This window comes from Aquarana catesbeiana, linkage group LG02 (genome assembly GCF_042186555.1).
Source record: "Aquarana catesbeiana isolate 2022-GZ linkage group LG02, ASM4218655v1, whole genome shotgun sequence".
NCBI lineage: Eukaryota > Metazoa > Chordata > Amphibia > Anura > Ranidae > Aquarana > Aquarana catesbeiana.
In genome coordinates this window covers 379,209,586-379,236,256 of record NC_133325.1, presented here as the reverse complement: position 1 = coordinate 379,236,256, position 26,671 = coordinate 379,209,586, and the positions used below count along the sequence as shown (strand labels likewise).

Below are 26,671 nucleotides of genomic sequence, written 5' to 3'. Positions count from 1 at the left end.
GACAGGAAAAGTACCATATTTATCAGCGTATAACACGCACTTTTTCCCCTTAAAATCAGGGGAAAATAGTGGGTGCGTGTTAAACGCCGAACCGCTGCCTCGGAAGGGAAGGAGGGAAGGAGCGCCGCCGAAATAGACTGAGCCGAGTGTACTGTGTACTCGGCTAGGCTCAGCTCCGCTCGCAGTCACACCCAATCCTGCCATTGGACCGGTGTTGTGTCCATCATAGGAGCCGGGCCAAGGGGCGGGACTGCAAGAGGAGCCGAGTACACAGGACATCCGGCTCTGTCTATCTCGGCGGCGGTAATTTAAATGATCATGCTGCAGATGACACTTGGGCAAAGCTGCAAATGGACACTTGGGCAAGGCTGCAGATGGACACTTGGGCAAGGCTGCAGATGGACACATGGGCAAGGCTGCAGATGGACACTGATAAGGCTGCATTGATGGGCATTTAAATGTAAGTTTTTTTCCTTAAACTTCCCTCCTAAAAGTTTTTTCCTTAAACTTCCCTCCTAAACTTGGGGTGCGTGTTATACGCCACGCGTGTTATACGCCGATAAATACGGTAATTGTATACTACTGAAATAAGATAAAAGAAATATATGACTGATATCCATGTATAAGTTAAGTATTATATGTTCTCTGCACTTAATGCTTAAGCCCAGACAAACAGCTATGTAGAATAAATACATATATTGGAGTCATTTTACCTGCCAAAGGATTTGAAATTTCTGTCCATCCAGTTCTGAAATTTTGCACAGCTCTGCCACACAACACAGCCCTGTCTGGCAGGGTAGGAGACATGATTTTTCTCTGCTGCAGTTAGATATAACTTACATGCCTTGTCTCTGCTCCAGCTTATGATTGGACAGTGGAAGGGGAAGCAGCAGACAAATGAGCTCATCTCTCTATCTTCTGAGCATCACTCTGCTCTCTCCTTGTGTCATCGTGTTTTTTGTAAGCACAAATGACTGACTGCATATGCAGTTTCTCTTTCTGCCAGCCTGAGCTCTAATGTAGATGAAATTTGCTGCATTAATTGGTATCTTTTACATGTATCTGAAGTTTAGCTGTAGGAACCAAAGTTTTATAAGTATTAAACTGAATAAATAGTGAAAGATCATCATACCATTGCAGCCATTGTTACCAACTCTATCATAATGGTTTGTCCTCCCAACTCCACAATGCTAATAAGCCCTGAAAAATAAGATGAAGATGTCAGTAATTAGCCAACTGTTCATAGATGTTTTTGTTAAATTACATGACCAACAAAACTATGTTATTCAAACAATCAGATGGTCCATCAGTAGCTCCTAAAATATCAGCCAAAATGATTTTCCATGCAAAAAATGTTTGGTTTCAGTGTCAAAGAAGTGCCACTACATGCTCATTCTTTTAACCACCACTTCATCAGTCATTGTAGCTAAACAGCCAGTCGAGGGAGCTGTTATTCTGAGGGGAGGTTTTTCTTTCAATACATTTATTAGAAGCTTTACAAATGACAAAGCAACAGATGGATAACAAAAGACCTGGCTTTGGCCAATACAAGTCAGAGACATTACTATACAAAATCACATTGTAGCTACTACAGAACATATTGCAGATAAGTGGATATTACACTATTAGCAGTTTTTCATGGCATAGTATCATTATATGATATAACTTTATTGTGTAGCACTTTTGAATTTTAAAGGGACAACGTGCCTACTTCCCTTGAAATATGCCCTAAATAAGAAGCTGAACCAGTCAGGATGCACACTGACGACCTCTTGGTCAAGTCTCTGCAGGTAGACAGGTTACCTGAACCTATAAATGGAACACTGCATCAAGAGGCAGTAGAAGGACAGACAGATGTGAGCAGGTTGCCTTTCTGGAAGCTCGCATTAGAGATCTGGAGGAGCAAATTGCAACACTGGGCAGAACTAACAACCTTGAAAGGGGTCCTCTGCTCACTGAGCACGTGGCTAGTAGGGTTAATGCGGAGGGTGGAGGGGTAAGTCAGGACTATCAGGTAGGAAGATGGGTTAAAGTAGTTAGAGAGAGTGGTAGGGGCTCACAAAAAAGGAAGGCCAGCCCTGGGTTTGAGCACCCTAACAGATTGACCAAGTTGGGTGAAGATGTGGGGGTAGCAAGCTCAGAGGTGGCAGCCCTAGATGTCAATGCTCCCTCTAACAGCCGGGAGAGTGGTCCATCTAGTAGGAGTGGTGAGGGGAGTGCAGGTAGGCCTAGACAGTTGGTGTTAATAGGTGATTCTATAATCAGAAGGACAGATAGAATAATTTGTCACCAGGTTCGCCTCAACCGAATGGTTTGCAGTCTCCCTGTTGCAAGGGTTCGGCATGTGGTGGACCGGGTTGATAAATTACCGAGATGGGCTGGGCATGACTCAACTGTCTTGGTCCACGTTGGAACCAGTGACAGAATATATGGAAATTGGAGGCTTCTTAAAGCGGGGGTTCACCCACACCGCCAAAAAAAAAAAATATTAAAAGCCAGCAGCTACAAATACTGCAGCTGCTGACTTTTAATACATGCCCACTCACCTGTCCCAGGGTCCAGCGATGTCGGCAGGGGACGCCGAGAACCCGCTCGGTTCTCGGCAGCTGCCGCCGCCATCCTAGGTGAGGGAATCAGGAAGTGAAGCGTTGCGGCTTCACTTCCCGGTTCCCTACTGCGCATGCGCGAGTCGCGCTGCGCGTCCCTAGTGGTCCCCGCTCTCTCCTGGGAGCTGTGTGTTCCCAGCAGACAGCGCGGTCGGGATGGGAAGAGGCATAGACTCCCATGGGAGTCTATGCCGGAAGTGGGTGCAAATACCTGTCTTAGACAGGTATCTGCACCCCCCTCCCCCCTGAAAGGTGCCAAATGTGACACCGGAGGGGGGGAGGGTTCCGAAAAGCGGAAGTTCCATTTTTGTGTGGAACTCCGCTTTAAGAACCAATTTAAAGATCTAGGCTGCAAGTTGAAGGGAAGGGCCTCCAAGGTGATATTCTCTGAAATATTGCCTGTGCCATGTGTAACACAGGAAAGGCAGGGGGAGATTAGAGAGCTGAATGCATGGCTAAAGACCTGGTGTAAGAAGAAGGGATTTGGGTTTTTAGAGCACTGGGCTGACTTTTCATTGGGGTACAACCTATATGCTAAAGATGGTTTGCACCTAAATGTAAGGGGGTCTACTGTGCTGGGGGAAAGGTTTATGGGAAGGCTGGAGGAGTATTTAAACTAGGATGGTGGGGGGGGGAGGGTGAATTAGATTATATCAGACAGGGATCAGACCCTATTGGTGGGTGGAATGGGGAAAGATGGGGGGAGGGCTATGGCAGATGATATGAAGGTTCCAATCTTAAAAACAACCATTAGAAATGGTACTATTTCTACTAAATAAATATGCAACATACATTTGCAAAATGTGACAATGAATTAAAGTGTTTGTTCACCAATGCCAGAAGTCTGCCAAGCAAAATAGGTGAGTTGATAGTTCTAGTGCACGAGGAAAACTATGATCTAATTGGTACTGCTGAATCTTGGCTTCATTCTTCTCATGACTGGGCTATTATTATTTCTGGCTATGCTCTCTTTCGGAAAGACAGGGTAAAACAGAGGGGTGGTGGTGTCTGTCTCAATGTAAAAAGTGATCTCTAAGCGAGTGTGAAAGAGGACCTAGTTGATGGAGAGTGTGATGAGCATTATGGGTGGAACTGTACATGGGTGTGCGTACTACAAAGGTTATCATTGGAGTTTGTTATAGACCTCCCAGTGTTAATGAGGAGGTGGAGACTCAGCTCCTTGCACAGATGGAAAGGGCTGCAAGGGCTGGGATAGTAATAATAATGGGGAATTTTAACTACCCGTAAACTAACTGGAGTAATGGCACTGCAGGGACAGTTAAAAGGGCAAAAATGTATAAACCTATTACAAGACAATTTTATGGTCCAGTTTATTGAGGCCCCAATATGGAATGACGCTCTGTTGGAGCTGGTAATCTCAAACCATGCAGAGCTTATTACCAATATTCATATAGTATAACATCTGGGTAGCAAGTGATGCTTGAGAAAGGAATGCGGCCATTCGTCCACCAATGGCAAGCTTATTCTGAAACGCGTCGCATGCGTGTGACGTCATCACCGGGCGCCACGCTGTATTTGCTCTCCAAGCCTCGTTTGTGATTCTCGGCTCGGCCGGCCTTATCCCTTCCTAGAGGCTTTACACTATTCAACCAGTGAGCAGCAGCACGGCTGAACGGATGCTCTGGCGTCCTACACATCTCTCCCTCCCCCTCCCTGGAACCCCTATCTGTGCATCTGGGATATAACCTGGCTCCCAACTCAGCAGGATTTATGTTGGACTGTTTGCTGCAAGAGACTGCACCCGGCTGCAAGAACTAATCCTCTCTGGACCTGGCATGCCCTGCAGGATCCGCTGTGACCTGTAGTTCCACCGCATCTCTCCAGCCCAGCCAACTGACCCTAATGCAACTTCTCCAACTTCCATGTGAGTGGATATTGTTGTTTTAATAAAATGTATTTATGATTTATACTCAGAGGCGCCCCTCTCCTTGTTGTTGTTTTAGCTTGCTGGACCCTGCTTTTGGCTCCTTTGGTGGCCGCCCTGACTGACCTCTCGTATATACCCCCAGTATATATGCATGAACTTACACATGCATTTTTACAGTTTTCAGTTCCTGGACTAATCGGTTTTACTTTCAAGGTAACTGTGCTTTGCGCCTTTTTACTTGTATTATCATAACATTATAATTAATATTATTATACACGATTTATATAGCACCAACAGTTTACGTAGTGCTTTACAATGTAGAGGGGGGACAGCACAATTGCAGTACAGTTCAATACAGAGGGGCCCTGCTCGTAGAGCTTACATTCTAAGTGGAGGGGGTGGTGGTACAAATGGTAATAGGCGGGGGAATGATTTGATGGGGTGGCTCGGGGACAGTTGTGGGTGTGGGATAGGCTTCCCTGAATAAGTGAGTTTTCAAGGATCTCATAAAAGTGGACAGGTTTCCGGCTGATTGGATATCCAGCGGCAGGGAGTTCCAGAGGATGGGAGAGGCTCTGGAGAAGTCCTAAAGGCGAGCATCAGGGGAGGTAACAAGGGAGCAAGAGAGCAGGAGGTCCTGGGAGGTGCAGAGGGGGCGATTTTGGCGATATCTGCAGATGAGGTTGGTGATGTAGCTGGGGGCGATGTTGTGGATAGCCTTGTATGTTGTGGTTAGCATTTTGAATTTTATACGGTGGGGTAGGGGAAGCCAGTGAATGGATTGGCAGAGAGGGGCAGCAGTCATGGATCGATTAGGGAGGTGTATTAGTCTAGTAGCAGCATTCATAGACTGAAGGGGGGATAGCCTGCATAAGGGTAGGCCATTAAGGAGAGAGTTGCAGTAGTCAAGGCGGGAAATAATCAAGCAGTGAATAAGTTGCTTTGTGGTGTCATTAGTCAGGAAGGGTCGAATTCTGGAGATGTTGCAGAGGTTAAGGCGGCGGGATTTAGCCAGTGATTGGATGTGGGGGCTGAAGGAGAGGTCAGAGTCAAGGATTACACCCAGCACCCTGGCATGTATGGAGGGATTTCATTTGGAACACATATGGGAAAGATAAAAACACTTCACTTTAAGAGAGCAAATTTTCCAAGGATGAGGGCTGCTCTCCAGTACTTAGACTGGGAGTGAATATTGGCATCAATGGACACAGTAACGAAATGGGAAATCTTAAAAAAGATGTGAACTCACTGCAAAGTATATTCCCACGGGCAATACGTTTAAAAGGCTAAAAATAAGACATATGTGGCTCACGGCCAAAGTTAAAATGGCTATAAATAAGAAAATAACTTTTAAAAAATATAAAAATTAGGAACACTATCATCGTTTAATCATTTAAGGACCAGGCCTATTTTTCAAACTTGTTGTTTACAATTTAAAATCAGGTTTTTTGCTAGAAAATTACTTAGAACCCCAAACATTATATATTTTATTTCAGACACCCTAGAGAATAAAATTCAGTCATTGCAATACTTTATGTCACACCATAGAGCACCGCTGTGGAGTGAGGGAAGGCTGCCCGTTCTTCCTCTCCTCTATCCCCTTGTCACATGACTGGAGGGAGGAAGGAGACATTTGTCTGTAACTACGAGCGGGAGGGGAACGGACCGTATTGAAGTGTCCAGCACTGATGGTTCCATGTGCTGATTTGAGAGAATGTGGACCAGCCTAGGGACATTGAAGTAGATCCTGTAGGTGGTGAGTGCTTTTCCCTATGCTGACACCCTCGAGTTGCCTCCCCTTGGAACGCTATATACATCGGTGAAGCCGGACGCTGTCATCCATCTGTCCCTGCAGAGGGCTGTATCTGCATGCCCATATGACCTTGCTACTAAGGAGGTCCACCACTTTTGGTAAGGGCTCAATTTTATTGTCACCTGGATCCACCGTCTGCCTGGACACTTCCTTCACACTCCCTCTATTCCTCTTTCCTCTCACACGGGCTGGGACCGATGAACTGTGGATGTGTGATTTTCCTTCATGGGATTTGTGGGTCCTCATTGAGCTCTCTATGAATGGACTTTATTTATTGTTTATTCACCAGCAATTTATGAACTTTGATGACTTTTTTACTGTTTATCTTTTTTATTGTTTATATTTTAACATTTTTTTGGTCACTTAACCGCATGTGCACTTTATTCAATATTGGACTTTATCATTTATTCACAGGCACTTAATGAACTTATTTATTTATTTTTGGATCTCATTAACCACTTACAGGCTATTTATGAATTTTATCATCACTTAATTTATAGATTTTTGACCACTTGACTGTAAGTGCACTTAGTTTTATTCTTTTTACTTATGCGTTTGCTTCTGCGCGTGAGCACGGAGGGACAGGGCGCTTTTTTTTTTTCCTTATTTATTTAACTTTTTATTTTTTATTTTTACACTGTCCCTTAAAAAATGAATTTTGGATCACTTTTATTTCTATCACAAGAAATCTAAACATCCCTTGTAATAGAAAAAAAACATGACAGGACAACTTTATTGTGAGATCTGGGGTCAAAAAGACCTCAGATCTCACATTTACACTTAAATGCAATAAAAAAAAAAAGTATTTTTTTTCCCAATAAAAAAAAAATGTCCCTTTAAGGCCGTTGGGTGAAAGTGACGTTTGACGTCATCCAACAACATTGAGTCGAGTGGGGGGACATCATTCCCTCACTCGACTTAGTGTTTCTAAAGGGAAAGGATCGTCTCTGCCGCTACTGACGGCTCTGGTAAGCAGCGGAGATGACCGGAACACGGCGGGAGGCGGGTGGGCACCTCTTCTGCTGCCGATAAAAGTGATCTTATGACGAATCTGCCGCAGAGACCACTTTTATCCTAAAGCGGACCATTTACGAAAATACCAGGGTTATGGCAGCTATCTGCTGTATTTACTGTTAAAGTACCGATATATAACGACAGCGGGCGGTCCGGAAGTGGTTAAATGCTACAAAGAATATAACAGAATATGTAAAAAGGAAATCAAGGATGCAAAAATTCAAAATGAACGACAGACCTCAGATCTCACATTTGCACTTAAATGCAATAAAAAAAAAAGTTTTTTTTCCCACAATAAAAAAAAATTTCCCTTTAAGGCCGTTGGGTGAAAGTGACATTTCACGTCGCTTCTGTCATCCAATAGCATTGAGTGGGGGGACCATCATTCCCTCACTCGACTTAGTGTCTCTGAGGGGAAAGGATCGGATCGTCTCTGCCGCTACCGATGGCTCCGGTAAGCAGCGGAGACGACCGGAACACGGCGGGAGTGGGGGTGGGCACCTCTTCTGCTGTCGATAAAAGTGATCTCGCTGCGAATCTGCCACAGAGCCCACTTTTATCCTAAAGCGGACCGTTTACGAAAATACCAGGGTTATGGCAGCTATATGCTGCCATAACCCAGTATTTACCACCAAAGTACCGATATATAATGACAGCGCGCGGTCCAGAAGTGGTTAAATGCTACAAAGAATATAACAGAATATGTAAAAAGGAAATCAAGGACGCAAAAATTCAAAATGAACGACAGATTGCAAAAGATAGTAGGAAAAAACCCCAAAATATCTTCAAATATATTAATACTAAATTAAGGTCAGGTCTGAGCATGTAGGCCCTTTACAGCATAATCTAGAGTGGATGACTGGGGACAAACAGAAGGCTAATTTATTAAATACTTTCTTCAGCTTTGTGTTTACAAAGGAGCATGGGGGAGCTCATGTCCATAATGGGGGTGGTATTGACACAGCCCCAAATGATCCACAATGGCTCAAAAGTGATATGGTCCAGAAATATTTAGACAGAATAAAGGTGGATAAAGCACCTGGACCAGATGGCATCCACCCACGGATCCTAAAATAATTGAGTTTTGTCATTTCAAAGCCATTGTTTCTAATTATTAGGGACTCGTTAATGACTGGAATGGTACCACTGGATTGGTGTAGGGCCAATGTGGTGCCCATATTTAAAAAGGGATCAAAGTCTTTAAGTCTTTACCAAGTAACTATAGACCTGTTAGTTTAACTTCTATAGTTGGGAAGATACTGGAGAGTTTAATAAAAGACCACATAGATGAGTTATTGCTGGAAAAAAATATTTTAAGCAACAGACAGTATGGATTCATGAAAGACAAAAGTTGTCAAACAAATCTGATTTCATTTTATGAAGAGGTAAGTAAAACCTTGGACAGAGGGGTGGCTGTGTACGTGGTGGGATTTTGCAAAAGCATTTGACACAGTTCCCCACACATGGCTAATGAAATGCAAAAGATCATTTTGTAAATGGATAGAAAACTGGCTAAAAAAAAACAAATTCAGAGAGTAGTGGTTAATTCTTACTCTGAATGGTCTAAGGTTATCAGTGGTTTACCCCAAGGTTTATTGTTGGGACCCTTACATTTTAACCACTTACAGACCGCCACACGCCGATATACGTCTTAACTTTAAAGAGGAATATCGTTATGGCAGCAGCTAGCTGCCATAACCCCGGTATCTTCTTCTTCGGCCGGTGGTCTGCTTTCCGATAAGAGTGGTCTCTGCAGCGGATTCGCCGCAAGATCACTTTTATCGGCGATGGGAGAGGGCCCCCCCTCCCGCCGCGCTCCGGTGCCCTCCGCTGCTTACTGGAGCCGTCGGCAGCGGTGGAGGCGATGTTGCTCCTTCCTTGGTATGGAGAAGAGTAAGAGGAAGATGGCCCCCACTCATCTCCATACCATTGCAGGACGGAAGCGAAGTCAAAACTTTTTAACTTTTACATTACAACATTTTTTTATTGCATTTTAGTGTATATATGAGATCTGAGGTCTTTTTGACCCCAGATCTCATATTTAAGAGGCTCTGTCATGCTTTTTTTTCTATTACAAGGGATGTTTACATTGCTTGTAGGGATGAGCCCGATGTTCGAGTCGAATGTAAAAACATCCGTTTTTAAAACTTTTTGTTGCATTGATACATGTCCCCTGGGGCAGGACCCAGGTCCCCAAACACTTTTTATGACAATACCATGCATATAAGCCTTTAAAATTAGCAATTTTGATCTCTCCCATAGACAATTCATTATAGGCGCGAGTAGTTTTAAATGACTTTTTTCCTTTAGAAATGTCATTTTGTGCAGGGACTGTTCTAAACACGGGAAACATGCGCCACGTAACAGGCATACTATGGACACCCCCCAGGTATAAAATTTAAAGGAATATTTCACTTTTATTGTTTCACTTTAAGCATTATTAAAATCACTGCTCCCGAAAAAAAGTCAATTTTTAAAACTTTTTTTTGCATTGATACATGTCCCCTGGGGCAGGACCCAGGTCCTCAAACACTTTTTATGACAATAACTTGCATATTAACCCTTAAAATTAGCACTTTTGATTTTTCACATTCGTGTCCCATAGACTTTAACGGTGTTAACAAATTTTTTGCCTGTTCGCATGTTCTGCTGCGAACCGAACCGGGGGGGTGTTGGGCTCATCCCTTATTGCTTGTAATAGGAATATTAGTGACAGAATTTTTTTAAAGAACAGTATAATAATAAACAGTAAAATAAGAAAATAAAAACAATTTTAAAAAGGCGCCCGTCCCGCCGAGCTCGCGTGCAGAAGCAAACACAAACGTGAGTAGCGCCCGCATATGAAAACGGTGTTCAAACCACACATGTGAGGTATTGCCACGATCGGTAGAGCGAGAGCAATAATAATAGCCCTAGACCTCCTCTGTAACTCAAAACATGCAACCTGTAGAATTTTTTAAACGTCGCCTATTGAGATTTTTAAGGGTAAACGTTTGTCGCCATTCCACGAACGGGAACAATTTTTAAGCGTGATATGTTGGATATCAATTTACTCGGCGTAACATTATCTTTCACAATATAAAAAAAATTGGGCTAACTTACTGTTGTCTTATTTTTTAATTCAAAAAAGTGTATTATATCCAAAAAAAGTGCGCTTGTAAGACCGCTGCGCAAATATGGTGTGACAGAAAGTATTGCAACAACCTCCATTTTATTCTCTAGGGTGTTAGAAAATCAAATTATAATGTTTGGGGGTTAATTAATTTTCTAGCAAAAAAAAATGTTTTTAACTTGTAAACAACAAATCTCAAAAAGAGGCTCGGTCCTTAAGTGGTTAATATCTTTATAAATGATATAGAGTCTGGGATTAAAAGTACCATTTCTGTCTTTGCAGATGACACCAAGCTATGCAGTGGATTAACATCCTTACAAGATGTCTCCAATTTACTATGTTGATAAATGTAAATTTATGCACTTGGGGGCTAAGAATATACATGCATCATACATACTAGGGGGCATACGACTGGGGGAATTCATAGAGAAGTATCTGGAGGTTTTGGTAGATCATAAGCTCAATAATAGCATGCAATGTCAAGCTGTGGTTTCCAAAGCGAGCAAAGTCCTTTCTTGTATTAAGAGAGGTATGGACTCCAGAGAGAGAAAGATATCATTTTGCCCGTGTACAAATCATTAGTAAGACCTCATTTGGAATATGCAGTTCAGTTTTGGGCACCAGTTCTCAAAAAGGACATTGGGGAACTGGAGAAAGTGCAGAGAAGTGCAACCAAACTGATAAGAGGCATGGAGGAGCTCAGCTATGAGGAAAGATTAGAGGAACTGAATTTATTCTCTCTTGAGAAGAGGAGATTAAGGGGGGATATGATCAACATGTACAAATACATAGGTGGTCCATATAGTGAACCTGGTGTTGAGTTATTCACTTTAAGGTCATCACAGAGGACAAGGGGGTACTCTTTATGTCTAGAGAAAAAAAGATTTCAACTTCAAACACGGAAATGTTTCTTCACAGTAAGAGCTGTGAAAATGTGGAATAGACTCACTCCAGAGGTGATTCTGGCAAGCTCAGTAGATTGCTTTTAAAAAGGCCTGGATTCTTTCCTAAATGTACATAATATAACTGGGGACTAGGGATGAGCTTCAAGTTCGAGTCAAACCCATGTTCGACTCGAACATCTCATGATCGACCGTTCATCGAATTGCGAACGTTATGGGCGGTTCGCGCCAAATTCGAGTCATGGCCCATAATTCACTGCAGCATCGCAGTGCATTGCTGGCTGATGATTGGCCAAGCATGCACTATGACCCACATGCTTGGCCAATCACAGCGCCGTCTGTACAGAGAGCCGTAATTGGCCAAAGCCAGGGTGGCATTGGCCAATTATGGCTCGGGAGGTTTAGTACACACCCCACACTATATAAGGCCACCTGCGTGGTGGCCTTGTGTAGTGTGTTGCGGCGGTGGAGAGATAGACAGAGAGACAGTGTCATTTGATTTAAGTTAGATAGAGTAGGCAGGCAAGTCAGTTAGCTGCACTTACAGTGTATTGTGTATATATATGCATCCTAGGTGTTGTGTGTGTATATATATATATATATATATATATATATATATATATATATATATATATATATATATATATGTATACATTGTATTCAATTTAGCTAGATCCGTTCCTGTTCCTGTTACAGTATTTACAGCTACCTGAAGAAAATTGCTGGTGTTCCTCTGATCCTATTAGTAACACAGGCAGGCAGATACAGTATTTACAGTTAGTGTAGTGCGTCCTCTGCACAGTGTGCACCTAAAGCTACCTGAAGAAAATTGGTGGTGTTCTTCTGATCCTATTAGAACCACAGGCAGGCAGCTGCAGTATTTACAGTTAGTGTAGTGCGTCCTCTGCACAGTATGCAACTAAAGCTACCTGAAGAAAATTGGTGGTGTTCTTCTGATCCTATTAGTACCACAGACAGGCAGCTGCAGTATTTACAGTTAGTGTAGTGCGTCCTCTGCACAGTATGCAACTAAAGCTTCCTGAAGAAAATTGCTGTTGTTCTGATCCTATTAATACCACAGGCAGGCAGCTGCAGTATTTACAGTTAGTGTACTGTGTCTTCTGCACAGTGCACACCTAAAACTACCTAAAGACAATTGCTGTTGTTCTGATCCTATTAATACCACAGGCAGGCAGCTGCAGTATTTACAGTTAGTGTACTGTGTCCTCTGCACAGTGTGCACCTAAAGCTACCTGAAGAAAATTGGTGGTGTTCTTCTGATCCTATTAGTACAACAGGCAGGCAGCTGCAGTATTTACAGTTAGTGTAGTGTGTCCTCTGCACAGTGTGCACCTAAAGCTACCTGAAGACAATTGCTGTTGTTCTGATCCTATTAATACCACAGGCAGCTGCAGTATTTACAGTTAGTGTACTGTGTCCTCTGCACAGTGTGCACCTAAAGCTACCTGAAGAAAATTGGTGGTGTTCTTCTGATCCTATTAGTACCACAGGCAGGCAGCTGCAGTATTTACAGTTAGTGTACTGTGTCCTCTGCACAGTGTGCACCTAAAGCTACCTGAAGACAATTGCTGTTGTTCTGATCCTATTAGTACCACAGGCAAGCAGCTGCAGTATTTACAGTTAGTGTAGTGCGTCCTCTGCACAGTGTGCACCTAAAGCTACCTGAAGACAATTGCTGTTGTTCTGATCCTATTAATACCACAGGCAGGCAGCTGCAGTATTTACAGTTAGTGTACTGTGTCCTCGCACAGTGTGCACCTAAAGCTACCTGAAGACAATTGCTGTTGTTCTGATCCTATTAATACCACAGGCAGGCAGCTGCAGTATTTACAGTTAGTGTAGTGCGTCCTCTGCACAGTGTGCACCTAAAGCTACCTGAAGACAATTGCTGTTGTTCTGATCCTATTAATACCACAGGCAGGCAGCTGCAGTATTTACAGTTAGTGTACTGTGTCCTCTGCACACTGTGCACCTAAAGCTACCTGAAGACAATTGCTGGTGTTCTCATACTAATAATACTACAGGCAGGCAGTTGATCCTGCTAGCTGCAGTATCAGTATATATATACATCCCAGCTTTGTGCAGCTACATCTCATTGCAGGCCATTAGTATGTCTGGAAGGCCAACAAGGAGAGGCAGACAGTCACAAGCCAATAAAAGAGGGCAAGCAGGCTCTGTGTCTAGAGGCAACAGTGCTGGTCATGGACACGGTGCATCCTCATCAGCACGTGGCCGTGGGACACGCTTGTCCTTTTTTTCGGCAGCTGGCCGCGTTGAGCCGCAACATGCCGAAGACTTGGTAGAGTGGATGACCAAGCCGTCCTCATCCTCCTCATCCTCTCTCACCCAGGCTCAGGGTACTTTGTCTGGCAAAGCAGCTGCCAACACGGCCTCTTCCCTCTGCTCAATGGCATCAGTCACTCCTTCCCTAGCCCCACCATGTCCTCCTGAGGAGTCCCCCGAACTGTTTGACCACAGTGTTGGGTACATGCTCCAGGAGGAAGCCCAGTGTTTTGCAGGCTCAGCTGATGGTTTGCTCCAGTGATGAGGAGGGAGGGGATGATGAGGTCACTGACTCCATGTGGGTGCCTGATAGGAGAGAGGAGGAGGAGACACATCTCCAATGAGGCAGGATGCCCTCCAGGGGCCAGCTTAAAGGCAGCACACTGACTGCATCACACCGCAGAGCTCCGCATGTGCAGGGCGCTGCTGTCTCTGCGCGTTATTCCAAAAGTTCTTTGGTGTGGGCCTTTTTTGAGATGAGTGCATCAGATCCCACCACTGCTATTTGCAACATATGTCTCAAGCGTATCTCGCGTGGCCAAAACATCACCCGCTTGGGCACCACATGCTTGACCAGACATATGTCAACCTGCCATGCAGTTCGTTGGCAAGCGTACCTAAAAGACCCACACCAAAGAACAAAGTGGACCTCTCCTTGCTCCTCATCAGCTAGGATCTCCAACCCCACTATACCTTCAGTCCTCTCTGAAACCTGCACTGAGACTAATGAAGGTGTAGAATTAGGTGTGTCACAGCCAAGTACTTGTGGGCAATCTATCAGTACACCGATGTCAGATTGTACCAGGCAAATTTCCCTGCCCCAGCTGCTGCACCGCTGAAAGAAGTTCGCTCCCAGCCATCCACATGCCCAGCGGTTTAATACTAGCTTGGCTAAATTGCTAGCACTTCAACTGCTGCCTTCTCAGTTGGTAGACTCTGCCCCCTTCCATGAGTTTGTGGAATGTGCGGTTCCTTAGTGCCAATTCCGGCTCTCTACCGGCATGTGGAAGGCAATGTCTTGGCCTCGCTGTACAGGGCGGTCAGCGGTAAGGTGCATATTACCGCTGACTCATGGTCCAGCAGGCATGGACAGGGATGTTACCTATCTTTCATCGCGCACTGGGTGACTCTTCTGGCAGCTGGGAAGGATGCAGCACAGGGTGCAGTAGTGTTGGAGGTTGTTCCGCCACCACGCCTCCAAAATTCTACTAGTGGTGATTCTGACACACCTCTCTCCTCCACCCCCTCCTCTTCTTCCTCCATGGCCTCTTCCTGTGCTGATTTGTCCTCTGAACCAGCGGTGCTCTGTAGGCATTCAAGGGGCTACGCAAGCATGCAGGCAAAAATCATGCGGTGCTTGAGCTGGTGTGCTTGGGGGACAGGAGCCACACTGGGGCAGAGATTCTGTCAGCTCTGCAGGGGAAGGTTCAGAGGTGGTTGACACCACGCCAGCTTAAGCCAGGTATGGTGGTTTGCGACAATGGCACCAACCTCCTCTCCGCCCTCCGACAGGGACAACTGACCCATGTGCCCTGTTTGGTTCACGTCCTTAACTTGGTGGTACAGCGGTTCTTGGGCAGGTACCCAGGCTTACAGGATATCCTGAGGCAGGCCAAGAAAGTCTGTGTGCATTTCCGCAGGTCATATAATGCCAGTGCTCGGCTGGCTGACCCCCAAAAGGAATTTAACCTGCCCAAGAACCACCTAATCTGTGACATGCCCACCAGGTGGAACTCAACGTTGACCATGCTGCAGCGGCTGCACACGCAGCAGAGGGCCATCAATGAGTAACTATGCGACTATGGCTTCAGAACAGGGTCAGGGGACCTTGTTTTTTTTCCCCAAGGCCCCAATTTCTGCAGAGTATATAAGGCAGGCACCTGCTTTCAAACATCCAACTTATAAATGACTCCTACTTGCAAACGGAAGGAGACAACATGAAGTGAGATGAAATCTACCCCTAGGAAGGGAAATTCTCTCCTGTAAGAGTTAATATGGGAAAAACGTGTCTCCTCTTCACTGATGCTTTACCACCAATCCTTGTTTCACTAAAAACCCCAAATTTTCAAAAAACATTTGTCATTCGGACAGAAAGTGAGGTGAAATCTTCTGAAGAGGTGCACAGAAAGCAAAACAAAGGTTACAGGGGTGATAACCCTTCCCTATGTTTTCCAAAAAGCTTAAAAATAGATTTTTTGGCTGGAGCTACACTTTAAAAATGTACCAGTTCAAAATTACAAACAGATTCTACGTAACAACAAACCTACAGTCCCTGTCTTGTTTGTACTGCCTGTTTACTGCTGTTCAGAGTATATAGGGCCTGGGGGCCCCACGCTTTTCCTTTTTTTAATTCAGGTGTGGGGTTCCCCTTAATATCCATACAAGACCCAAAGGGCCTGGTAATGGACTGGGGGGGTACCCATGCTGTTTGTTTCACTGATTTTCGACTAACATTTATAGGTAGAGTTGATCCAGGGAAAATCTCACAGGGGATCAGGAAAGATTTTTTCCCCAGTTGTAGCAGATTGGATCATGGTTTGCTGAGGTTTTTGGCCTTCCTCTGGATCAACTATGAATGAAGGATTGTGATATGGGATACGTATGGGTAGGCTCCGCCCCCTGCCCTATTCCAGGACAGGTTACACTATATAAGTAAGTCTCCTCCCTGCAGGCCACATTCTCGTAACTTAGTATCACTGTGAAGACCTTTCGAGAAGGACCTATATTCTGTCATGCTTTGCATCAGGAAAGGAAAATTACCGTCAGGTAAGTATAAAATTTTCCTCTTTCCTACACAGCATGACAGCATATACGTATGGGGTATACCAACTCACCAGACAACAAGGGTGGGAAATGCTGACGTGTTTGAGTCGAGGATTAGATCTATCCCCAATAATGACTGAAATATATTGTTAAGGCCACTGGGTCAACTTTAAAATGGGCCCCCAAAGTGTTGAATGTAGACTAGGTCGTAGTTTAGTTAGTTCTAGAGGGACTCCTTTGGAGTTCCGTCCATGGATGCGCAATCCGTCTGGAAAAGCGGTTTCTGCCCTCAATTGATGGATTTGTCCTAGCCATCTAAGCCCCTTGACTAACTCGATCCGCACCACTGCGATTGTTTTTAATGGACAGTAATTGTCTTCTGATGCCATTAGGCCTAAAGAGCCTATTGTTTTCTCCTTGAAGAAGGGCCAGTTCTATGTCTCTCTTCAACCTTGAATCTATTTTCTTTTTTTTTTCAAATAACAGTTTTTTATTATTATTATCATTCTCAGTTGCAGTACAGAGTAAAGAAGCATGGAAAGTTGTAAATATTATCCAACATATCTTATCCACTATTAAACATATATATGTGAAGCAAGGGTGTTAAATTCGTGCTACGTTTCAAAGATATCTCATCGTTTAACTTATAGCAATTCCTTTTGTAGATAGAGGATGTTAATCCAGTTACATTATAGTAGAATAATATCTATGAGAACTCAGATATTTTAAAATCTGTGATATAGAAGGAGGAATAGAAAAAGAGAGAGAGAAAAAAAAAACAAGGGGGAAGAGAGAGGGAGATGTACAGTAGGCCATCTGAGTAAGGTTGATACCTGGTCATGGTGGGTCCTCCCGGAGATGCCACAGTTCCCAGACCCCGTTGTGAGCCTCCAGTCTGTCCTGCATCCTAGCCGTCATTTTCTCCATCAGTTCAATATCTTTAATTCTCGAGTAAAGATCTTCAGGAGAGGGTGGGGAACGGCGTTTCCAGTTTAGGGCTACTAGGCATCTGGCTGCTGTGAGTATGTGTCTTACTAATTTCTTATATGGCGTGCGTAGTTTGAGTGGTGATAGACCCAGTAAGAAGAACTTTGGAGAAGCTCGGACCTGCATTTCCAAGAGATGGGACAGTAGGAGTTGAACCTTGTCCCAAAAGGGGGTGATCAGCGGGCACTCCCAATAGATATGTATGAGGTTGCCCTTTCCTCCCTGACAGCGCCAGCAACGATCTGAACTAGTGGGGAAAATTGCATGGAGCACATCTGGGGTCATATACCAGAAGAATAAAATTTTGTATGCATTTTCCTTATATAGAGTGCATAATGAACTCTTTGCTGTCTGGTTCCAGATCGCCTGCCATTGTGCTATAGGGAGTTCCTCATCAAGTATTTTCTCCCATTTAAGCATGTAGGAGTGCTTTCCTTGCTCTTCTAGGGAGAAGGTATTTAAAATCTTGTAAATTCCCGATATAATACCCTTCTGGGCATTCCCCTTCAATATTATAGTTTCAAAGGAGGTTGGGGGAGAGAACTGCAGGTTCGAGGTTATAGTTAGTGCGTAGTGTCGGATTTGTAAGTATCCATAGAATGCCTGTTTCGGCAAGCCATGTTTTGCTTGTAATTCAGAAAAAGGTAATAATTTACGGGATCTGGGTTCCACTATACTCCCAAAGTGGAATAGGTTCCTAGAGGACCAGGGGTGGGACATCTGATGTGTTAGACTATCTGGCACTTTGGGATTGCAGATAAAAGAGGTCATTGGTGATTTCTCTGAAGATAGTTTATGGGGTCGGGCCAGCGTGCGCCAAGTCCGCCGTAGCAGAGACATGGGGCCTAGCATCCGATCGGGGGGCACCTCCGCATTCGCACTCCATAGCAGGTTGTTCGGGTGTATTGGGGCTAGCCAAAGCTTTTCAATTTCAGTCCATTTGTTATATGATTTATGTGTAAACCATGAGGCTATCGCTTTTAGTTGCGCAGCCTGGTAATATTTAATAATATCAGGGAATGCCAGGCCTCCCTCGCTACGTGACGCCAGCATTACCGTCCTCGGTATCCTATGCCTTTTATAGTTCCAAACAAATTGGAGTAAGTCCGCCTGGAGCTTTTTCAAGTGTTTGAGTGGTATAGGGATAGGGAGTGTTTGGAAGAGATATAGGAGCTTCGGGAGGATGGTCATCTTAATAGAGGCTATACGGCCGAAAAGGGAGATATGGTGTTTTTTCCACTGTGCCAGTGATGCTCTAATGGAGCGAAAGAGGGGTGGGAAGTTTTCTTGGTATAAGGTATCGTATTTTGGAGTAATGAAGGTCCCTAAATATTTCAGAGCTGTGGTTTTCCAGCTATAGTGGAAGTTGGCTTTTAGTAGTGTGAGTTCGGTGGCAGGAATATGTATAGGCAGGGCTTCTGATTTTGATGCATTGATTTTATAACCTGAGAGAGCTCTAAAGTTGTCTAGTTCCCTGTGTAGGACCGGGAGGGTGGAATGGGGTTGGGTCAGTGTAAGGATGATATCGTCAGCAAATAGGGAGATCTTAAATTCCCTGTCTCTAACCATTATCCCCCTTATGTCCTGGTTATTCCGGATCGTGGCGGCCAGGGGTTCCACACATAGTGCAAATAGCAGGGGCGACAGTGGGCACCCCTGCCTGGTGCCGTTTGCCACCGAAAAAGGTGTGGAGAGTGCGAAGGGGGTTCTGACCTGTGAGGAGGGGTTGGAGTAAAGGTGCCTGATTGCTCGCATAAAAGGTCCATGAAAGCCCATGTGGGTCAGCGTGGCGAACAGGAAGGGCCACCCCAAACGGTCAAAGGCCTTCTCGGCGTCAAGGCTCAGTAGCATGGAGGTGAGTCCCCCCCTGCCCGCCACGTCCACCAGATCAATCACCCTTCTGGTGTTGTCACCTGCTTGCCGCATTGGGACAAACCCCACCTGATCTTTGTGGACCAGCGTTGGAAGGATCGTGTTTAGGCGGTTGGATAAAAGCTTAGTGAAAATTTTTAGGTCGGAGTTCAGGAGGGCAATGGGTCTATAATTGGCGCACAGGGATGGATCTTTGTCTGGTTTGGGGATTAGGGTGATATATGATCGCTGCATATCTAGGGGGATGGGGGTGTCACGGAGGAAGGTATTAAACAGCCTACACATATGGGGGAGCAATTGATGAAGGAATGTCTTATAATATTCATAGGGAAAACCGTCCGGGCCAGGGGCTTTATGGGATGGTAGGGTTTTGATAGTCAATTCTAATTCTTCTTCCGAGATCTGTGCGTTAAGCGATTGCAGGTCGGATAGTTGGAGTTTTGGGATACCGCTCTGTTCTAAATATTGTCGCATCTTTTGGGATAGGTCTGGGGAGGGAGGATTACTGGGTATGTCAGGGCTGTTGTACAGATTTTTGTAGAAATCTGCAAAGGTGTGGGCAATGTCCACTGGATGAGATAGTAGCTGACCTGATTTGTTTTTAATCTGATTTGGGGATAGCATGTGGGTGCGTTCACGGAGTTTGTTGGCCAGAAGAGTATGGGCCTTATTGCCTTTGTCGTAAAACATTTGTTTCAGTCTGGTCAAGGCTTTCTCTACCTGACCTAAGGCCAGGTCCCGAAGGGTCATACGTAGGTTAGTTATTTTTTTAAGCAAGGGTACTGTGGGGTTAGTTTGGAGCTTGTGTTCTAGTGTTTTGAGTTCTCTTTCCGCTTTCACTTTTGCGGCTTGGGCATCTTTTTTTAGTGCTGTGGAGAGTGCTATGCATTTACCTCGGAGGACCGCCTTATGGGCTTCCCAAAGCGTGGCGGACGAGACTTCCTGATTATTATTCTCTTTAAAATAGAGCTGAAGAGTGGAAGTTAATTCTGCCTGAGAGGGCTGGTGTTGGAGGAGGAAAGTGTTAAGCTTCCAATTATAAGGTCTACGGAAGGCTGGGTCTAAATCTATGGTAAGCAAGATAGGGGCATGGTCAGACCATGAAATCGGGAGTATTTGAGCCTTGCGAGTGAGTTGTAAGGTGTGGTTGTTGACAAAAAAGTAGTCTATCCTGGAGTGGGTGCGGTGTGGGGCTGAGTAGAACGTATACTGCCGATCGCCCGGGCGGAGAGCCCTCCACGCATCAAAGAGCGCATATCGTCTGGAGATTTGTCTGAATAGTCTCGAGTCTCTAAGGACTCTAGGTGATGCTGCTTGGGGGCCCACCGTCTGGCGATCAGCATAGGAGGAATGGGTAAGGTTGAAGTCGCCCCCTATTACCAAAACCTTTGGTGTGACTTTAAAGAGGCGGGCGTACACCTTGGATAGAAAGCTGTGTTGTTTGGTGTTCGGTGCATACAGAGTACACAGGGTAACTTCCTGTGATTGCCATAGGCCCTGTAGGATTATGAAGTGGCCGTGAGGATCACAGTGCTGGGTCACGCAAGCGAAGGGAGCTCCCCTCTTAACAAGTATGGCCACTCCTGCCCTTTTGTGGGTACCCGAAGCCATATAGATCTGGGAGTAGTATCTGGAGGCGAATGCGAAGGAGCCCCCCCTGTCATAATGAGTCTCCTGGATCATAATGATATCTGCCCCTGACTGTCTGAATTCCCTCAGCGCCAGATGCCGTTTTTTATTGGAGTTTAATCCGTGTACATTTAGTGAGAGAATCTTAGCCATGGCAGTGTGTGTGGTAGATGATAAGATGCTCACCTGGTGTTGATGCACTTGCATTCATGACTGGGGCTCGGGGCAGACCCTCTCCGGGAGGAGACCACGAGTTTGCTCGAAGATGGCTGGGTAGGTTTGGTGATGGCTGGGTAGGAAGGGGAAGAGAAAAGTCAGAGAGAAAAAGAAACACTATTAGAGTGCAAAAAACATGGAAAACATACATTCCTAGCAAACCTATGTAGGCCAACAGGCCTAGGACTGGACGGAGTCCCCTGGGCCCCCCCACCTCAGGAAAGAGGGGTGGATAGGGGCACAGGGGAGCCCGCAGCCAGCCGAAAATAACAGTTCTACAGCACATAGTCTGCGACCCTGCGCTGATGTCTATCAAACTATCGAGGGGGGGCGATAGGGAACGGAAGCTATACCCATCTCTCCAGGGCTCATCTGACTTAAGCCCTAGATGATAAGGTAGAATTCAGTATAGGGGGGCAATCTCGGGGGTCCTAAACTGGAGTTGCAATAGACTAACTAAAGTAAACTGCAGTCTAACTTGGCTTATATATTGAGCCTAAGTGCTCAGGTCCTTCAGTTATCTAGAGTCAGTGTTTGCATCTCAGCGATTCTTTTGTTTGGCGGGCTTGCGTTGCGGGTCAGAGTCCCGGGGTCGATTGGAGGAAGACACTCTCTGCCAGATTGTAGGCGGTGGTGGTGGGGTTGCGACAATGTCCCAGTCCGGTAACTTTGGTGCTGGAATTTCAAGGATGTTGCAGAAAGTGCGCAGGTCCTCTGGATATCTCAGTGCGGCGGATTTGCCCTGATGCTTTGCAGTAAGGCTAAAGGGAAAACCCCAACGGTAGGTGATGTTCTCCTTCTGCAGTAGCTGTAGTAGAGGCTGGAGGAGTCTGCGTTTTTGCAGGGTGATCCAAGAGAGGTCTGGGTACAATTGTATCTGGACATCCTCAAAAGTCACTTTACGCGCCAAACGTGCCCGCTTCATGATTTCTTCCTTGATGGGGTAGGAGCTGACTCTGCATATAATATCTCTTGGTTTGGCGGTGGCGCCTTTAGGGCGAAGCGCTCTGTGGGCTCTGTCCATGTCTATGTGCTTATTGGGCGGCTCCCCAATTAAATTATTGAAAACAGATTGTAGGGTTGTTTGTAGGTCTTCGGGGCCTTCCGCCTCCGGTATGCCTCTCACTCGAATGTTGTTACGGCGCCCTCGGTTGTCCAAGTCCTCCACGTGTCTCTGCATATCTCTCAGCATTTCTCTGTGGTCTGCTCCCTGCAGTTGAGTTCTATGGACTGCTAGTTTGGTTTCTTGTATCTCTTCCTCGGCCATTTCCATCCTGTCCGCCAGGTGTTTGAGGCCTGTCTGGAGTACTTGGATTTCTGTCCGGCAGGTAGATTTCACATCTTCAATAAGCTGTCTGAAATCTTCCTTTGTGGGTATAGCTTGTAAGTATGCTTGCCACTGGGGATGCAGGGGTGGATCCATTGTGGTGCCATAATGCTGGTTAGGTGATGACCTGCCCGGTGGCGTGGCATTAGGATGTGCGGTTCCCCTCTCCTGGTATAGTTGTGTACCGGTTGCTGGGGAGACCTATGGGTCTATCCATGTTTCAGCTTGTTGCTGCTGAGGGGGACTTGTAGAGCTAGCCCTTGCTGGGAGAGGGAGCAGAGCTCCTGTCTTCTGCGCATATGAAGGTGTGGGGAGCAGATGGTGTCTGGAGGTGCTGGAGTCTCTAGAGCGAGAGAGCCTCTGTGCCTTAGGCGGAGGGGATGTGACCGTGACGGCCCAGGCTCCATCCTGTGTTCCCTCAGGGAGCTGGTGCACTCTGGCTGAAGGGCCTGCGGGGCTGGGTAAGGGTGGGTAGTCCTGGGAGAGATCTGAGGAGAGCGGGGACAACGGGGAAGTGTGGTCCTGGCTCTGAATCAGAGGGTCGGAGGCTGTTCTCAGAAGTCTCGGGAATGCGCCTGAGCACTGAGTGTATGGTGGGGCGGAGGTAGGCAGCATGGCTAATGGCGGTCCGTATGGCTGTTCCCTCTGGGCGGCGGATTGCGGGGGAGAACTCACCGCTCCGGTGTAGAGGCTGCGCTCCTGGAGGTTCAGTTCTGCCCGTGTTTGGTCCTCTGAGTGCAGGGGAAGATCCGGAGCAGTATGTGAGGCCTGAGTGGAGCTCCGGCGCTGAGGCGCGGAAGTGACCGGCGCCATGTTGGTCTCCCCGCTCCGGGATGCGTCCGGCTGTGTAAAGAAGGAGCGGAGGTCCGTGGATGCACCCGGAGGGGGTTGTGATGATCCCCTGTGTTTAGAGGAGCGGGTGGTCCGTGATTTGCCCATAAAGCTGTGGATGGTTGCCCCCAAGATTGCCTTTCTCGCTGCGGGCTCAGAGAGCTGGGAGATTAGGCTTCCATCTTGCTCGGCTTCCGGTCACGCCTGAATCTATTTTCAATGCTTGTGGTACTCCAAAACACTATTGTTTGGATATGTAAGAAGGATGATGTTCTAACCCAGATGAAAAGATGCAGACCTCTGTATAGTGCTGAGGAAGAGACTAGAACCATATAATCATACACATTTATTTGTATGATCACACACATAGATTGGACTTGATGGACTTGTGTCTTTTTTTCGACCTCACCTATTATGTAACTATGTAACCACTTTGCCTGATACTTTCAGCAACAAGGTAGTTTATGGCTTGATACTTGGATATCTGAGATCCTTCTAAATCTATTAGCCATACAATATACTTCTTCAGTGTTACTGGCCATACTGAGGATGTCTTATCCCTCTGAATGGAGAGTGAGACAAGGTGTCCCACAATATTTGGAAGACCCCAGGGGGAATGAACAACCTGCCCAGGTCTTTCAGAATTGGTTTACCAAGATAAGCAACAGTTACTGGTTCCCAGAGAGTGAGGACACGACTGATCCTTATCTATCCTTTAATTCCGTCTCTAGGCTTACTTGTATACAATTCAATCCTTACAGTATGGAACAGAAGATTCCATCCTTTAATTTCTGTAGGGTTTCCCCTGCTCTAATGTACTTGAAGTTTGGAGTAGGCGCACTGACCTCCATAAGGTTTCAAACACTAAAACACTAACATTAAATGTGAGACCTCCATGTTAGCCTTCACTTCTTGGTCTCCAGCATCTAGATATAACTTGTCTGACTTTGGAAGACACAGTTGGCCACGCTGTATGAGGTGTTGGATCTCAGAAAGGAGAATAGGAGGTTCTCGGATCTGAGACTGTACCCGCAGATATCATGGCTTCTAAGCCACCGGACAATTATTGTCCTCATCACCACTGAACGCCTGCAGATCCTGATAAGGATCCTAGAGACTATTAGGTTTGTTCAATATACATATTGGCTAATCTGCAGACCCAGCTGGATCTCCAAAGTTTCACTGCTTCCACCTCTGGGTAGCCACCAAGGTAACTGTCAGATCAATATCCAGATAGCTTTATTTGTTGTCAAACCCTTGAACGGCTTGTTGGTTTGCAGACCATCCCTTGACATCCAATGGCTTTGTACCTTACGCCATCTGTCAGAAAGTTCTAGGAACCCGAACTTAAAGGGCTGGCAGACCTGACTGGGAGATACCTCTGACAGAGGTTGCCTAGTGTTGCATTCCTTTGACAACAAAGATAGGACTTTCCCATTTTGCCGAGTCTTTGCAGCATAGCTGAGGCTCCAATTGATGCGTTCAGTCTGCGACCACTGCAACTCTGACTTTGGACATCTTGTCCTCCATTGGCATGAAATACCTGACAAGTAATAGAGTGCGATGATTGGTATGCCTAGTAGCTGATAAGCGGAAAGATTAGTTAGCTTAGCTCCCTCCAAAAAGGGACTCGTCTCCTCTGTGGAGTCACTGTTCCTGGTGCAGGAAGCAAATCTTCCCTTACTACAAAAACCAGGTAATACCGTTGTCAACCTTCCATTGGGCCCCTTGGACCACAGGTTACTACAGCTATTTCCTTACCCTTTTGCAACCGTGGGATGCAACCAATGGGAAAGAGCTATAATTTGTTCAAGTGAGATACTTATACTGTTTCTCTTTCTGAGGGTAATTCTACTGTATTCTTCAGAGATTCAGAACTGCTTCCAGGCAGGTTATTGCTGTAATGAGACTAGTTGATCTCTCGATGATGGCTCCTCCCAATTTGATCAGAGTCTGAACTAGAACTTTTTTCCCCAGGACCTGGAAAACATTGCACCAGGTTGTTGCCCAAACAAGGCTCACCAGAAGTCCTTGCTCCCGCAAGACAGCCACTACTGGACCTAATATCCTGGGAAATGCATGGAGTTTGTGGAAAGGTCACAGTCTGTCAGATGTACTCGTAGTGAACTCTCGAACGGCCAAGCGAAGGTACTTGCAGAAACATCTCTCGAAGTGTGTATACAGTACACACACACATAAACACACACACTTGCTAGGTCTAAAGACCATTTACAATCTTCACCTAGGTTTCCACTATGCGACCTAAAAAGTTGTGTGATTTTGATGCGACCTTTATGAGGCTTGAAGCATTGCCTGTGTATTCTTGAGGTCCATGGCCACAAGTCGCATCAAAGTGGGATCAAAGTAGTGCAGGGACTACTTTGAAGTGGCACCACTATTAACAGTACTCCTTGGAAATAATGAGGAACAATTTGTGGAACCCAAGTCTTACTGATGGCTAGAGAGATTGATTGCAATGATGCCATATGCAGTTTTGGATCCTAATCCTTCTGCTTGTTGACCAAGTCCTACTTTTGACTGAACATGCAGTCACAACCCTTGTGCTCTAATGCATAATGGAATTAAACATTCCAATGGCTTCCTTAATGCACAGGACCCACAGATCCTAAAGCTCAGATTTTACATAAAATTCTGTCAGCTGGCCCTACTGGGCGACTTGGGTTTAGGTAGACAAATAAAGAGGATTATTGATTCTTTATTCTTGTTTATAGTTTTCCCAGGTGTAACCTGTCATTCATTCTTCGTTACTTTCTTTGGTGATTAACACAAGGGATTAATCCCCCTTCTAGATATCACTAAATCCGACTTGAACAGTCAGTCACCACTCTGACTTAAAAGCGGTATGTGATACTTGTGGGATGAGTCATAAGGGTTAACTGACCACAATGGACTACCAGAGAAACAGCATACAGTCTTGTATCCACAGTGGCTGAACTGCATCACTGGCTACTTCATTTTCACTCTAGGATCCGCCATCATAGAGAGTTTATCACTGACCAGAGCCCTGCTTTCATCTTGTCTGGAGTCCTGACAGTCTGGTTACCAAGGTGAGCTTCACCGCAGGTCACAAAACACTACTTAATAGTAGTATGAACCTTCTTCATCTCCAGATTAATTCACTGTCCCAGGGTCTCTGCAAAGGATATTGCTTTTCTTCTGGCAGAATGGCACCCCTGGCTAATCACATGAAGCCTGTTTGGCCAGCTGCTTCTGAGGCAGAGGTACCTTTTAAACGACTTAGTTGATTAGCTTAGTACCTGAGCATTATTACAATAGAGATCCACACAGTCAGTTTGGACAGAGTTAAAACACCCACCTTTTGCTTCTGATATGCCAACTTGCCATAGCAATTTCCTAGAAGCAAGCTAAGGTTGACCCATCTGGCC

At 45.5% G+C, this 26,671-nt stretch overlaps 1 protein-coding gene across 1 annotated transcript in view; it reads right to left on the bottom strand.

Annotated features, from left to right (window-relative positions):
- LOC141128071 (multidrug and toxin extrusion protein 2-like) overlaps positions 1 to 26,671 on the bottom strand; it is a 181,393-nt gene that overhangs the window by 107,021 nt on the left and 47,701 nt on the right. Inside the window, exon 10 of the mRNA XM_073615137.1 lies at positions 1,133 to 1,200. Within this exon, the coding sequence (XP_073471238.1) occupies positions 1,133 to 1,200 (68 nt within the window). The remainder of the gene's footprint in view (positions 1 to 1,132; positions 1,201 to 26,671) is intronic.